General features: G+C 37.7%; 1 protein-coding gene across 2 annotated transcripts; it reads right to left on the minus strand.

Moving 5' to 3' along the window:
• Positions 1-3,141: 3,141 nt before the first annotated feature.
• Positions 3,142-16,030, minus strand: GET3 (guided entry of tail-anchored proteins factor 3, ATPase). Of its 2 annotated transcripts, none has more exons than XM_070937385.1 (8): positions 15,910-16,030; positions 15,432-15,592; positions 13,152-13,299; positions 10,984-11,132; positions 10,320-10,470; positions 9,810-9,917; positions 7,183-7,380; positions 3,142-5,364 (listed from the first exon to the last, which is right to left on the minus strand). In XM_070937385.1, exons 1-8 carry the CDS (start codon positions 15,946-15,948, stop codon positions 5,233-5,235), a joined length of 1,086 nt encoding a protein of 361 aa, XP_070793486.1. In that variant the 5' UTR covers positions 15,949-16,030; the 3' UTR covers positions 3,142-5,232. The 2 variants fall into 2 exon arrangements, with proteins under 2 accessions (XP_070793486.1, XP_070793487.1); XM_070937386.1 differs by having other exon boundaries at positions 15,808-15,995.
• Between the last annotated feature and the right edge of the window lie 68 nt (positions 16,031-16,098).

The following is a 16,098-nucleotide window of genomic DNA, read 5'->3' on the forward strand; positions in this document are numbered from 1 at the left end:
TGCACCGGAGTATAAGATAAATCTTAGTTTTTGGGGAGGAAAATAAGAAAAAAGCTGATTGGCAGGTGGATCGGCCTCCCGGAATACCCCTAATCAGCTATTCCCAGAGGTGAATTTTAGCAATAGGTTCGTTGGTTGTGAGCTCTGCACCTTTCTTTTTTTTCAGCTTCTGAAACTTCAGAAACTGCTTCAGAAAAAACTTTTTTTTCTGCCTCTGAAAACCTCCGAAACAGAGCTTCAGAGGTTGTTTTTTTTCTGAAGCTCTGGTTTGGAGGCTTTTTTTCTGAAGTTCTGTTTGGAGGCTTTTTTTCTGAATCTTCATTTCTGAGGCTTTTTTCAGCCTCTGAAACCTCCGTGTGAGAGGTTGGGTAGGGCTACATTCAGAGTATAAGATGCACCCAGATTTCCACCCTTTTTTTGGGGAAAAAGGTGCATCTTATACGCCGAAAAATACGGTCGGTGTCTTCTGATAATTATGTCACAATAACCTTGTTCCAGAAGGGAAACAATATTATTGTCCAAAACAACTGGATTCATAGTGGGCTTCTTCATCCACAGGGGAAGGCCACCAGAACATATTTCAAAGCTGTAGTATCATACTCTCTCAAAGTGTGGTGCTGATGAATTCCCAGATTGCACTGAGGATACCCCCATCAAGTCCGCTAAAAGTACTAGGAAAGGCATGGATGAAGCCTGTAAAGAACAGAACTCATTCTAGAGAGCACCCTATTTCTATTTCACTGAGGTTCACTGATCAAAAGACATCTCTGGATGATATATGCAGACATTACAACAGTCACATCACTCTGTCCATGAAGTCATGTCTGGAAAACCTGAGTGATATGATCAGCAAAATCCTGGGCAAAGTGGTCACCATGGCCAAGCAGATCTACATGTTATTCCTTTCCTAAAATGGAATTTCCCATTCTTATTAAGAAAGCTGGAAAATATCCTGCTCATTCAATGAAAATAATTGGAAGGAAATTTGACCCCCTTGTTCCCACAGTGTAGGCCTGAATTTGGTTTGTACTTCTGTCTAGTCAGATTCATTTCATACCAGTGTTCCAGGGATTTTTACTGCCATTTTCTCCTGGAGCCCCTAAGTAAAGGTGTCTTCCAAGATCAGCTAATAGAAAAAGACTGGTGGAGAGCAATTAAAAGTGCCACGAAAACCTCTTACTGCTAGTGGGAAAACAAGATGAAATTGCTCAGCAGATGACTGAGAGGCTGTGCAAGCATCTGCTAAAAAAGACATTTGGATCCATTAGACATCAGAGAGTATCTGAATGGGATCTTTCATCTTAAAGCAGTGTTTCTCAACCTTGGAAGCTTGAAGATGAATGGACTTCAACTCCCAGAATCCTCCAGCCAGCAGCGCTGGCTGGGGGATTCTGGGAATTGAAGTCCACCCATCTTCAAGCTTCCAAGGTTGAGAAACACTGTCTTAAAGAGTTGGGTCGCAATCAATTGGACCAGGAAGTAGTATAACTATGGAAAGGGCTGATACCCTCCATATGCCTTTCATGAAACTGCACCAAGGGAAATACGAAGTCTAACGTGTGTATCCTATGTGTGACAAACCTGAGACTGACCTATGGTCTTTATGTAAGTCATGAATTCCTGAGCTCTCCTAGCCAATAGTGCACGTAGACTGAAACCTCCCAGCACAAAAGGTGAGCAAAACCCAACACCAACTCAGACCCCCAAGCCCAGAAAGGCAGGTAGAAACTGTTGAGCAGGATGGTTACACCAATAAGTTTCCTGCCTTGCCCTTATGGCCCAACCATTCGTACTCCATCATTTCAGAAGCAAAATCCCTAGTCAAGCTGAGTATCTTTTAAAGATCAATAGCATTCCCACCCCAGCCCCACTTGATCTTTACTTTGAGGCTTTGAAACTAAGAAGGGCAAATCTCTGACAATATTTCTACCTCTGCCCATCCAAGATTTGCCGATGGGTATCGTGTCTGCCTATTTGTCCATGAAATGCTCAGAAAATAATCGAAATCTATAGCAGATGAATCTGTTTATGATTTACAATTTGAGGCCAAGGTCACTAAAGTGAAAATGAGATTATCAATGAAATGGTTTCCTTTATTCTGAAATGGACTATAGGGTGCTCCTCTCCTCTCAACTCTATCTCAATCTAACACAAACAAGAACTAACCGGTTTCCCTTGTATTCCTGTAGCTCCAGGCCCTTTCCATTATTAACTTCCTCCCAACTTTCCTACCAGCTAGCCAAATGGTCAGTTAGCAGAGTCATTCAAGCTAACTAACAGCACCCTCAAATCACTAATAGGCCACAATATTGCAGGGTTATGGATACTTTCAAAGATTTCACAAACTTTCGACAGATTCACAAACTTTCATCACTGTATTCTGCCATTAATTGAGGGAATATAGAACCCTGAAATATCAAAAACAAGCACAAGTATGACTAAATCTCTTCAGTGGAACTCCTGGAAAGCTGCCATCTATGGCTTCCATCGGTAAGATTCATATAGTGTAGCTATTTCAGACTAAAGAACTGAGCACTGAATTGAGTTACTCCACATCTAGCAATGTGTGTAGCATTTAACATTAGACTTATTTGAATTTTAGATACCATTTTAAGACTCAGCCTCACTTTTTGATATACCTGTACAATATTTAGTATCTATATTGGCAAAAATATGTATTGAATTTTGGAAAAAAAATTGTGGGAACCTATATCCATTAATTCCAAAATATCTGTATATAGATGAAAAAATAAATGAGCTAAAAGTCTGGCTTGCCTTAGCCCAAGCCAGGCTTTCAGTTCGTTGGAATGAAAACTATCAACTTCCATTTGACAAGGTCTCAGGAGGTCTTTCATTCACCATCTACTTAATTCTTCTAAATAGGAATGCTAGGGAGAGAATTTTGGAACTTCAAAGCCCTGGTCCACCCTCCCTCCCCAAAAACCCCACTGAATTTTGGTCCATGAAAAAGCAATTATTTCCTCCCATCAGAAAAATGTTTATATACAACAAATTGCAGTTGACACACTTCTGGCAATGCTTTTCACAGCTGCATTAACTCTAAAAAACCTTTCTGATGCAGATTTGAGCACACGCATTGCTCAAGATTCATTTTTTTTCCAAAATAACATTATAAAACTGTTAAAGGAGAGAGAAAAGAAAGATTTATTAGGAAGGCTTTCAAAATTACAGTAGTTTGACCTGTCTCTATCTATTAACTGAAGTTAGTAATGTTATTCTACAGATATCTTCTCCTGAAGTACTACTTATCCGTCCATTTGTTGTACCGCGTTTTATATACATTTAAAGCCTGCAACTTAAAAATAAAAGTACTGTCACATTTGTTTCTGCCACAGAAATAGAAGAGGATGTAGTCTTTTTCAATGAGAAAATTCAGACTTTTGCCACACGCATTTTCACATTAATTCACCCATTCTTCTTTAAAAAGCCAGAAAAAGATTCCACAATTCCTTGCTTTCAAAAGATGAAGCCTATTATCAAAGAAAATACCACATACTTAAAGATCTGATCTAAGTTCGTAAATTCCATGTCTTTTGAAAAGCAGCATACTGTGGGAGCAAACACACTGGCTCCTTTGTCTACAAATGAAGTCTTCAAAAGAACCTACTTTATTTTACAAAAGGAAATTTCCGTAGGATTCAGAGTTGCAAAGTACAGGTAGTCCTCAACTTATGACTACAATTGAGCCCAGAATTTATGTTGCTAATTCAGAAATTTGTTAAGAGAGTTTTGCCCCATTTTATAACTTTTCTTGCCGAATTTGTTAAGTGAATCACTGCAGTTGTTAAATTAGTAACATGGCTTTTAAGTGAATCTTGCTTCCCCATTGACTTTGTCAGAAAGTTGCAAACATGATCACATGACCTGGGGACACTGCAACTGTCATAAATATGAACCAATTGTCAAGCATCCAAATGTAAATCACGTGACAATGGAGATGTGGCAATGGTCATACGTCTGAGAAAAGGTCATGTCACTTATCAGTGCCATTGTAACTTCGAATGGTCACTAAATGCATTGTTGTAAGTTGAGGACTATCTATACTGGCAACTCATCATCAGTCATCAAGACCATATCCCTAATGTCCAAGTGAAGGGATATGCTTTCAAAGTATTAAAATAGCCGATTAAAGCCATGAACTACTAATATCTAGCCCTCCCCCATCCCAGTTTTACATTGTACCCAGTGAAAGATTCAAAAGTGACGTGGTAATTTCTCTTCTAATTTTCTTAGAATTAAATTACTCCATAAATACAATATTAGAACACTTTTGAACTCTGGAAGAGCTCAATTATAAGTCCAGCTCTATCATTAACTGCTTTGTTCCAATTTACACTCTTTCCTTTTATATTCCAGCACACAAACAATATAAACTTCATAAATAGTGCATACAATGACATTTTAATACCAAGAGTTTTCTTTGTGTGAGGGAACTGGGGACTAGAAAATGACCTGTACATATACCCAAATATTTTAAACACCTATAATTTGTTAAACTCCAAACCTCTCTATTCCCTTCCCCATTTTTAAAACCATTTTCCACACTTATGATTTCCAGCATCAGAAAGCCAATAAAACCACCTCATCGTTAATACTTCTGTTAACCTTAAGGAAACAAATAATTTAAGCTCAGTGGCTTTATACTCCCCTAAAGCAAGCATCCCCCTCAAATAACTTCCATGTTTTGTCTCCAGTTCTTCTGACACTACCCAATGAAAATCAGACAGTTTGAGTGACAAAAAGCATTGAAATTATTTCCCTTACAATTTATTTACAAACTTCCCATCAGCACTGATGACCCTGATGTTGTAAATGAACTGACAGCTTCTGTATCATCATCATAGCACCTAACTGGCACTCAATCAGAATATCATTAATCCCAGGAGACATGATCCAAAGAGAAACCAAGTGACAGAGAAATAAACAAAAAACTGACAAACATTTAACTTAGGTAGTTGGTCCAGGAAGGGAATGGATTCAACATTGTAGTTGGCTTTGAGGTGTCCCAAGGAGTTACATAATCAGTGTATTAGAACAGAAGTTACGTGAGAGTGCCAATTCTGCTTCTTCTAGCTTCACACAAAACTGTCAGTCGTACGATTTCAACAGATGAGAAGTCAATGGAAAAGATGGAATTCCATCAGGAAAAGAATAGGGAAGAGCAGGCATGGAATGGTAGAGGGGGCAATAGGGGGAGTCAGTCCATAGGGTTCATTTTGCACTGGGTGGTTTATAGGGCTCCAGTAGAAGACTTGAAAAGGTATTGACTTTATCAGCTCCTCGCACTTCATGGGGTAAAAGTGGCAACTTTACAATATGAAAGTCTTCATAAAGGTCTTCCATCTGGATAAAAGAAAAAAAAAATGGAACCGTCAAAAACCTAAGAATCAGGATTAAGAATTACGGCATTTTCTATTTAAATTTATCTTGTTAGGTTAGAAAGTTTTACTGTGTTCATTCTTTATAATCCTTCTTCTTAATTCAATGATAGGTTTAAATTCTAAATATAATTTGCATTTCAATACATTAAGTATGCTACTTTTTTTATAGCAGATCAAATTTTTTTGTGCAAGTTATTCTGTGGAAAGTTGTATCTTAGTGCAATTTCACTTATACAACTAGCTCACCAGATGATCCTTTGTATTATTACTATCCGTTCACAACAATGTGAAGTCACAGCTGCTACTTGTTTTGTTGGTTAGGCCTTCATACACACTGAGTTGTTCCCAAGAACCTAGGATATCATAATTATCAGTATAATATATATGTGGATCCAAACAGTGTGGCCTTTTGGAATTGACATGGAAATTCTGCCAATGCACAACTTTTCCCAAGTGCTGTCCAATATGTTTTGGTATTTCATCCACTGGGCCATACCACTGGGGCTACCACAGCCATTTTATGCCATAATCTTTCAATTTTGATTTACAGATGTTGATACTTTGTGATTTTCTCCAATTCTTTCTGTTCTATTCTACTAACCCCAGGCATTGTCAAATCAGTTATTAGGTCGGCAAGCCGTTTAGATGATTATTATTATATCTTCCAGAGTAACACTGGGCTTTAAATGCTGGGCTCAAGGAAATTCTATCTGAGGTCAGTCATCCTCAGAGCAAGATTTAGTGAAATAAGAGTCATATGAAGTCATATAAAAGGGAGGGGAGGAAATTATGAAAGAAAATATTAAATTAAAGAAACACTTGAAAGGAAAGTGGTCTGGGACTAAAAAAGAGATAGAAAATGTTCCTTGAAAGCTATGAAGAAATTAAAGAACAAAAGGGGAAAATTACAGAATCCTGATGCTACATTTAGAAGGACAGACAGAAAGGTTGAGAACTTTAAAAGAAAAAAACAAAAGTGAAGGCAAGGAAAAGTTTTTTTAAAAGGAAACAGCAGAAAAAAGAATAGAAATAGGTGAGCAGTTTGACAAATATAGGTAACTGGACCCTAACTTATTTAAATATGACAAAAAACTACCATCCAAATTAGTTACTATATACATCTTTTATATTATCTAAAATATTTATAATCATAAGGGGTTAGAGAAAAGAAAAATCTGCACACCCCATAGGCATATAAAAACAAGACAAGAGCATGACATCCTAAAGAACAGCATATCCAGAAAAACAGCTGAAACATTTTCTGCCCTCTTCAGTCACCTGTGATCAAATTTTAAGTGCTAATGAGTAATGGACAACTGGATTTTATATACCTTCAGAAAGGCTAAACATTCACTGTGAAACAAATGCTGAGAATATTCTAAAGCACAATAGCCTTAAAGGCTGAAATAGAATTGTTAACTTCTGGCTTTCAATCTTTCCTAATATAAAGCAAATTCCTGTTATACACATCAGGCCTGCACAACCTGTAGTGGGAAAGGGCCACACTGACATATTAAAAATCAGTTCAGACCACACAGAGAAACCTGGTATTGCACAGCTGGCCAAGCAGCAGCAGCAGCATTTAATTAATTCAATTTATATGCCTAGAGCACCACTAGAATTGGTGCTGGCCTAGAAAAATGGAGGTGCTTGGCAGTGTCTTTTGGCACAAAGACAGCAAATTTATTACCACATAAGGCTGCTTGGAAGACTATGCAGGCCTAATATGGATTAATATGTTCCCAGTTTATCAGGGAATCTGCAGTGCTTCTAATCATACCTGGTCAAGGTATTTAGACTGGATTTTATGCCGAGCTTCACACATCTTGCACGGCTTGTCAGGGTCAGGAAAGACCAATTGATTGACTATGATATTATGGGTGTCAATTTTGCATTTGGCCAACTCCTGGATAAGCCGTTCTGTTTCATACAGTGATAGGAACTCCGCAATGCAAACACAGATGAAAGTGGTTTGTTCCTGTAACACAGACAAGATATAATTAGTTCAATGATGTGAACGGAAGTGCAAAGTATAGTTTTGTTTCATTCGCTCTCCCCAGAACCCATCATCAATGCAGCTGCCTCTTTCTCCATTCCCTCTCATGTCTTGTGGTCATGTTTTAGAAAACAGGAGTTAGTGCCAGAAATCAAATCTGAAGAACAGAAACAGAACAGAAACAATTTACCCTAAGCACTTTAAGGTTTATTTAATAATCATAAGAAAAAATAATGCAAAAGAAAAGAAAAAATAAAAATTCAGAAGGTGCAGAAGAAAAACAAAATTACAAATAAAATACGACTAAAAAGCTTTTCTCCACGTAGCTTAATTATCATCTTTTCAGTATTGTTTCAGCAAAAAGTCAATTAGGAGTTGTGAGAAATACTGAACAAGTAATTTATCCCTGATCAAATGGTCCAACCTTATAGTTCTTCTTTTTGTTCTTCACAATCTTAACATTTAAGTCATTCCAATGACATCGTAAGAGTTGATCTTCCATCAATCTCCTGATATTTAAGAAGAGTCTTCAAAATCTTTTATCAGCTTTATTCGACTTTATAAATTCCATAAAGAGACATCCAGAATTTGTCACAGCTATTTCATGTCTAGATCCTTTTCTTGATTTGTCTTCTGTATTTTCATGTTGGTTATCTGAATGTTGCCTTCAAACTCTACGTCTATTTTTTCTCATCTTCTTCTAAAAATTTATCCACTGACATCTGTATCCTTTTTGAGACATTACCTATTAATACTTGAATTTAATTATTAAAAAACCCTTCAAGATAAGATTATAGCTTGCTTAGCCATTTTAACTCTTTTCTACCTAGGCCTTTACTTCCCTCTAGTGTCCATTTGCAACCTCAGTTACAAGCCTCAGTTCCTAATATGAGTTCAGTTCCATTTCAGTCATTTTCTACTAGTATATAATTTAATTATATACTTGTTTTTCAAATCTTATAGCAAAATTAACCAATATGTCAAATATCTGGTCTTCCCTTCCAGATAAATACTAACACTATTAGTACAGTAAGCGTAAAGCCAAGCCACAAAATTTGTACAATGTACAATCTCAGAAAATGTCTGGAAAAGACAGCTTGTGGGTTCTTTTGTTAGTCATTTATGACCTATCTCTAATAACCCATTTTTTAAAAAAATCCTGCTTGAGGACTCTTGTTGGCAACACATCAAATTGATATTTTAATTGGAATATTCTGTTTTCAAGCTTATTCAGCTACAATCACAAAGATCAAATAAATTACTCAAATAAATGTTACATGAAAAACAAATGAACTGCATTTACTTGTAACTGGCTAATTAATGTTTCTTCCCATTATTAGAGGGATGCGGCGGGAGCATGTATGACTTTTTTTTAAAAAAAACAGAGTGGGACTGTAACCATATAAACTAGCCTTGATGGCCAAGAACCAGTACTTTTGCTCAATTTGTATGCGGTACAACCCAAAAGCATTCTATGCATGATTTTTTATAACTTTTATTATGTTTTTACATAGATAAAAGACAAATATATAAAGAGAAAATGGTGCAGAAAATACAAAAAAAAATAATTAAAGAAGTGACTTCCACCCTTCTTCACAGAATTACAAACTCTATCCCTTCTCCCTCAACATTACAATAATCCCTTCAACCTGTTCTTCAATCAAATCCAGAGATCACTATTTCCTTTTTTTCTATTTTCAGCAAAAAGTCTATCACTTTCCAATCTTTACATTTTATATATGAATAAACTTGACTTCAGTCCTATATATCTTAATGACACCAGTTATAACTGATGCCCTGTAATTTTACCTACATTATTTACATGGAACTGTACCTGAAAACTACTCAAAAACGTCTTCCATGGCAGCTGGCATGTCCCTCCTGCATGAATTCAATAACAACATATGATAATAGTGGCGCTGTCCACGTGTGGAATTAAGAAAAGATTGGAGTGTCATTTGTCAGGAATGGTATAGAGCAGGGGTGTCAAACTTGCGGCCCGTGGGCCAGATGAATCACGCTCTGGCCACCCCCACCCTCAGTTTAGCAAAGGGGGAAAAACGTCACAATACGTCATGTGACAACATGATGCCACAAGTTTGACACCTCTGCTATAAAGTCTCCTGTTTGAGCACAGGGGTTGAACTAGAAGACCTCCAAGGTCCCTTCCAACTTTGGTATTCTGTATTCTCTATTTAACCTAGTGAAACATTTGTGAATAAAAATGGTCCTAGTTTAAATAAGAGTTATTCTTTGAGAATCTAGATGCAGGAGGAATCATCCACCTTCCCTCACTACTGCTAAAATGAATATGTTTCTCCAATTTCCAGGAAGAAGTGAATCTCTTTCAGATCTGCTTATGCTTAGAGATTATATCCTCACTAATCCCTCTGCTTTTGCCATATACTTACTGGATCTTTGAACTGTTCACTGACAGAGCGGATGACAGGAAGTGTTTCTTCCAGTTTGGAAGCCAGCTGGTCAGCATTCATGTCTCCTAGGCCAAGCATGTTACACATCTAGTGAAAAACAAAAAGTTGCAATGATGGGCAACATCCAACAGAGGCAAATCATAATTGTAGTATAAGGCAAGTGAAAGAGAAACTGAAATAGGCTAACCAACTCAGGGCAGAATAATCAAGCACAGCAATATACTTTAGTGCTACTGCATCTTGCTGGTTGTCGACGGAATAAACAATATTTTTATTTCTATTTCATCCTAGAAGCCATGTCACATACCAGAGCTGATAATTATACACTACTTCCTAAGGTTGTATTGTAAGAATAATACTAGAGTTCAAGCAGGAACAGCTTGAACTGTTCCTGTGCTACCTTTTGTAGCATTCAAGTCAGATACTAGCGTAATATTTTTAACAATAAAGTCTTATGCTTTTATGTTGCTGATGATTCTCCTCCTTTACCTGGGATATGAAGGGACTGATTTGGTTCTTTATTTGCATCAGTCGACCTAGTCCCCGCTCCACGATTGTGGGGAAATTGAGCAGCCGTAATGTGTGTCCCGTGGGTGCTGTGTCGAACACCACCACGGAAAAATTCATTCCTTTCACCAACCTGTTCAGGCCAGAGAGAGAACACTATCAGCATACTCCAAAACAGTATTATTCCCAGATTGCTAATTTCTATGGTTGTAGCCATCAATTAAAATATACTACAAATCTTTCTCCCACAAATCAAATGAAATCCATAACTATGAATTTTGGTTTTTCATCCCATCAATGGAAAGGTGAAATGCAGAATCTCAGCAATTTGAGGTTTGGTCATTAGACAAACACAACATACATACAAGAATCTTATGAGAGAATTGTATATTCACAGCAGGCCGGGAGTCTGTAACATAAAGGCGGTATATAAATTTAAATATTAAAATTAAATTAATAAATGAAATCAGCATCACAAATGAGAAGTCCACATCCACATCACATTGGACTTACTGCTAAAGAAAACTCTATTACATGTTATATTGCTGAATGCAGGTAAAAAAGTTCAGCCTTTGCTTCCAAAGAGAAGTTTTAAATATATAGTAGGGTAAACGATGAGCCCGATACTTCAGTTCATAATTCTCACCTCATCACTTCAGCGTAACTCATTGCTTCATCAATACCAGGAAAGGCACTCATTGCCTCCTGCATCATCTTCTTGCCCATACTTAGCATATTATCTTCCTCAAAAAATTCATCGGGAAGCTCAGCCACACCCAAGCTAGGATCAATCTCCTAATAATAAATTATGGACAGAATAATTCAACACCACCATGTAGAAGCTGCATCATTAAGCCTCTCAATATGAATGCTTTGAGTGAAACAACAGAATTTACGATATGAAAATAACTTACACGTAGTCCTCAACTTTGTTAAATTTTGCTCCATTTTACGATCTTTTTTTGCCATAGTTGTTTTAGTGAATCACTGAAACTGTTACATTAGTAACATGCAGGGGTGAAATGCTCCCAGTTCCGACCAAATCACCTGATCCGGTAGCGATGGAAGCGGGTGGTTCGGAGAACCGGTAGCAAAAATCCCTGCGCCCCCCCCCTCCATGCCCAGCTGAGCCGCATGATCATCAGAGGTTCTTCGGCCGAAAAAATGCTTTTAAAAGTTTTTTTAAAAAAAGCCTCTGATGATCGCGCGGCTCAGCTGGGATCGTCAGAGGCTTTTCAAAGCATTTTTTTTCTGCAACTCCTTCGGCCGAAGAGGTTGTAGGAAAAAAAATGCCTTTAAAAGCCTCTGGCGATCCCAGTTGACTTGCCTGATCGTCAGAGGCTTCTAAAAGCATTTTTTCAGCAACCTCTTAAGGTTGTAGAAAAAATGCTTTTAAAAGTTAAAAAAAAAAAAAGTTGGCCACACCCATCCAGTCACATTACCCCTCACCCAAGCCACGCCCACAGAACCGGTAGTAACAAATTTTAGATTTCATCCCTGGTAACATGGTTGTTAGGTAAATCTGGCTTCCCCGTTGACTTTGCTTTTCAGAAGGTTGCAAAATGTGACCACATGACCCAGGGACTTAACACCATCATGACTATATGCCTCAAGCACTCTCTGGTACAATGAAGAATTCACACTGGATTCGATGATAGCCAAACTGTGATGCAACCCCAAACCATAACATTTCCACCACCGTACTTTACAGCTGATATCAGGTTATTCTGTTGAAATGCTGTCTTTGATTCTTGCCAAATATGTCCCTTGGTATTATGGCCAAATAACTATCTTTGTCCTCTTTGTCCAGAGCACAATGTTGCAGAAGTCTTGGTCTTTGTCTACAGGGTCTGAAGTAAAGTTTACTGTTGCCCTGATGTTCTTTCTAGAAAGCAAAGGTTTCCTCTTGGCACATCTGCCACGAAGATCTAATTTGTGCAGCTTCTTCCTAATGAGAAACACTTTCACATATGTCGTGACAAAATCTACCTGTAGGTCATGTGACAAAACTTTGGGGTACTTAAGAGACTTTTTTCAGCTATTTGCATTCTGCTCTCAGATTGAATTTGTAGGCTGGCCTGGCCAGAACAAGCTGGCAATTATTTGAAATCTTCTCCACCTCTTGAACAGCTCTTGAACAGATGATTGATGGCTTAAACATTTGCAGTGGATTCTCATTTTAGGTATTGAGGTGGCAATAAATGAAGATGTGCACTTACTTTTTCCATATGATAAATTTGCATATTTAAATTACAGAATAGACTATGAAATGTAAACAGTGCATCACGTGTGTTAGATTTCCTTTATCAATATTATTGAAAGATAAATATATGCTGAAATATATTGCAAAAGTCAAAAATTTCAATGGGGTGCACTTACTGTTTCATATGACTGAACAGGAGTCATATATCCACTGTTGAGATTAGAGGTACTTATTCTCTCTCTGAGATTTGTATATATTTCAGTTTTAATGTTTATTTTTAACATAAATATTTATATTTTAAATGCATTTTATTGCTTATTGTACACTGTCCAGAGTAATGTTTTAATTAATAAAATAATTGCAATAAGGCAGTCCATTTTTTAAAAGAATGCCCAAATATTTACAAAATTTTTAGGAGGAAAAGCCTTTAATAATAAGGAGACAAAGTAACTGGAATATTTTCTTCAAATAAGTTCTGAGTATTACTGTACTACTTAAGATAAAACTAAAATACATTCGGTCCAGATCTTTCTTTCTACACAACATATACAATATAAACACTATTTTAACACACAAAAACATGTTATTTATCTTCTCAGAAGTACACTCACCATGGCAAAAAGATTATCATAACCTTTTACTTTGGTGGGAACCTTGGAAAATTTCTGGTCAAACGCATCTGAGATGTTATGAGCAGGATCAGTAGAGATGATGAGGACACTCTCACGTACCTTGGAGAGCTGTACAGCTAAGCTACAACTGGACCACAAAAGAGAAGCAAGAAGCAGTTATTAATATAAGCACGCAAACTACAAATAGGACAAACTCCTAAAATTCAGATCTGCCTCTACTGAAGGACTATATGCAGAATTTTTAAGATTTATTTAAACTATTTAGTAAATACAAATATAAACTAACAAATTGCAAGTGATTACTGCATGCTTTTTTAAAATGAATAAACTACTCTGAAGGAAAAGATAATACTGTAATAGATATTACGCTTGTGAATTATTGTATTTAGGACTAAAACAGTTGAGATTTTGAATGAGGCAATTTGTAAAAATAGGATTATATATTAGAAAAAATCTGAGACATTTTACTATGCTTCATATACGTTTGTATTTAAGCTTTTTTTCTGCTGCAAAAGACACCTGTGAATGTTTCTATATAATACAGTACTATAGTTCATAACATAATACTAAGTGATACGGTCTCAAGCGGAGTCATCATGCAACCAGACCTGATTTTATGACCATTTTACCCCAATCATTAAGCAAAACACATGGTCATCAAATAAATCCTACTTGCTCAGTTGATTTTCTTGTCAGGAAGGAAGGAAAGGAAGGCGGCCCATTTCGGTAGTTAAGAAACATTCCATTTTGGACTCCACAGATTGGAGGAGGAAGCATATGAGGTCAAACACTAAGGTATATTTCTGGCTTTTCCAGGGGAAAGCAGGCAGTCTGGCATGATTCTTACGTACAATTGAGTCAACAATAAAGAAACCTAAGCCTCAGAGCATCTTGTTGTTTGTACCTGACAGTTAGAAAAGTCACAAATCCTAATCACATGACAACGCAGCCATCATAAATTGAAGCGGCTGCAAAGTGTCCAAATTATAATCGTGTGACTGTAGAGGTGATGCAATGGTCATAACTTCAAGAATGGGTCATAAGTCAGTTTCCAAGGACATCGTAATTTCGAATCAACATTAAATCAAGGACTACCTGTACTATAATTGCAAAACATCTTTTTATTTACCTTTGATGGCACTTTGACTTCAATATTAAATTATTATCCTATGGACACTTCTTTTATACTGTAAAATAATCTTACATTATGTCAAAATAGTGCTTTGGAAAATTCATTGGAAAACTTTCAGTGTTGAAAGAATGCAACTTTAGTCATTTAAGATAAGAACGGCCCCCTAAATTCATTTCAAAACATCACATATATAGTACTATAGCTTTCTCCTATCACATCCCTATCTCAGGATAAACTAATCTTGAGAAACCATTTGATAATCAATTAGGAGCCATACAGTACATAATTTTATTTATGTGCAGCACATAATTATAAATTACCACTGTAAAGTTAGACTAAATCTAACACTACTGGTACATGCCAATGCCCTTCAATGTTTCTATCACAAATTCTGTTTTATGATTCCAAGACAACTTGGAACAGAAATATTCCACAATAGCAAATCTACCACAAATCACACGGCTTTTGTCCCTTGAAAGTACAAAAACTCTGTTGGTAGAGTTTAACAAATGGGATGAGGAATCAAAGAGAATGCCAGGTCTTAACTTCCTTAATCCGGATTTTTTTTTAAAAAAAAAATAGAGCATTTTTCTAATTTACAGTTTGAAAACTTTTATATACATGTCAGAAAATATTTTCAACCCGCTGTATCAGGAGCCGCAAAACATTCAAGGCCACTGAGGAAGGAAACCCAGACCTACAGAGACCTAAGCAAGAATAGTTTAAACCTTGACTTTAAAAAGAAATTTCAACCCCTAATTTTATTTCAGATTTCAAATGCAGTCAATGATCCTTTGGGAGGAAATGACGCCAACCCTGCGACCCGGCATACACTAGCAAGCCCCTTGTTTCCTTACCCCTCCGATTTCTTCACAATAAATTTCACACTTTCATTTATTGCAAGGTCCTACCACTCACCGCCGTCCGGCTTCCTCTGCCAGGTAATACGAGGCAGCAATTCCAGAGGTGGGATGTCACCAACAAGGAGCGCAGCAGCACTTTCCTCCCCCCCCTCTTATCTCGACCCTTCAACAACTCACGAAAGCAGAAAACAGCCGCCACCTTCCCGGTAAAAAGAGTAAAGCGGCGCCCGCCATCACAGTCCTCCTTGACGCCGTCCGACTCACCTGCAAGTGGTTTTGCCTACACCGCCCTTCCCGCCCACGAAAATCCACTTCAGGCTCCGTTGCTCGATAATGTTGCTCAGCGTCGGCTCCAGCGGCTCCACATCAGGCGCGTCCTCGAACTCGTCCGCTTCAGCCGACAGCCCAGATGCCACCGCTGCCATCTTGGAACAAAATCACGTGACAAGATGCTCGGCTACACCATTTTAATGCGGAGCTCTAATGGTTAAAAACCGGCGCATCAACATTTAACAGGGAGAGAAACGGTACGTCGCCCTCTCCTTGTGGGCCTCCTCTTGGACTTAAATCCTTAACGTCATCACGTCAAATCACCGCGTCACAAACAGATCTGACGCCAGAACAAACTACACCCCCTTACCTCTGAATGGCTGGTATATTCCTGTCTAAAAAATTTAACCGGATTGGTCGCTTAGGTACCTTTCCCAATTGGCTTCGGCATAGCGGAAGAAGACTCAAATACCTGCCCCTCCTTTTCTCTGATTGGCAAATGTCGGTTCATCTTAATCGGTGATTTAATGTGTTTTGATTGGCCGGAAGAGCTGTCGATTCTTGGGCCATCCGTGCGCCTCAGTCCGCAAAAATTTTTCACTTCGACGTGCGCGTGGCCGGACCTTTAACGACAGAGGCTTTCCCGGGATGCTTTGCGGCG

This window comes from Pituophis catenifer, unplaced genomic scaffold, assembly GCF_029215685.1.
Source record: "Pituophis catenifer annectens isolate HBS135680 unplaced genomic scaffold, rPitCat1.0.hap2 SCAF_2, whole genome shotgun sequence".
NCBI classification, from domain to species: domain Eukaryota; kingdom Metazoa; phylum Chordata; class Lepidosauria; order Squamata; family Colubridae; genus Pituophis; species Pituophis catenifer.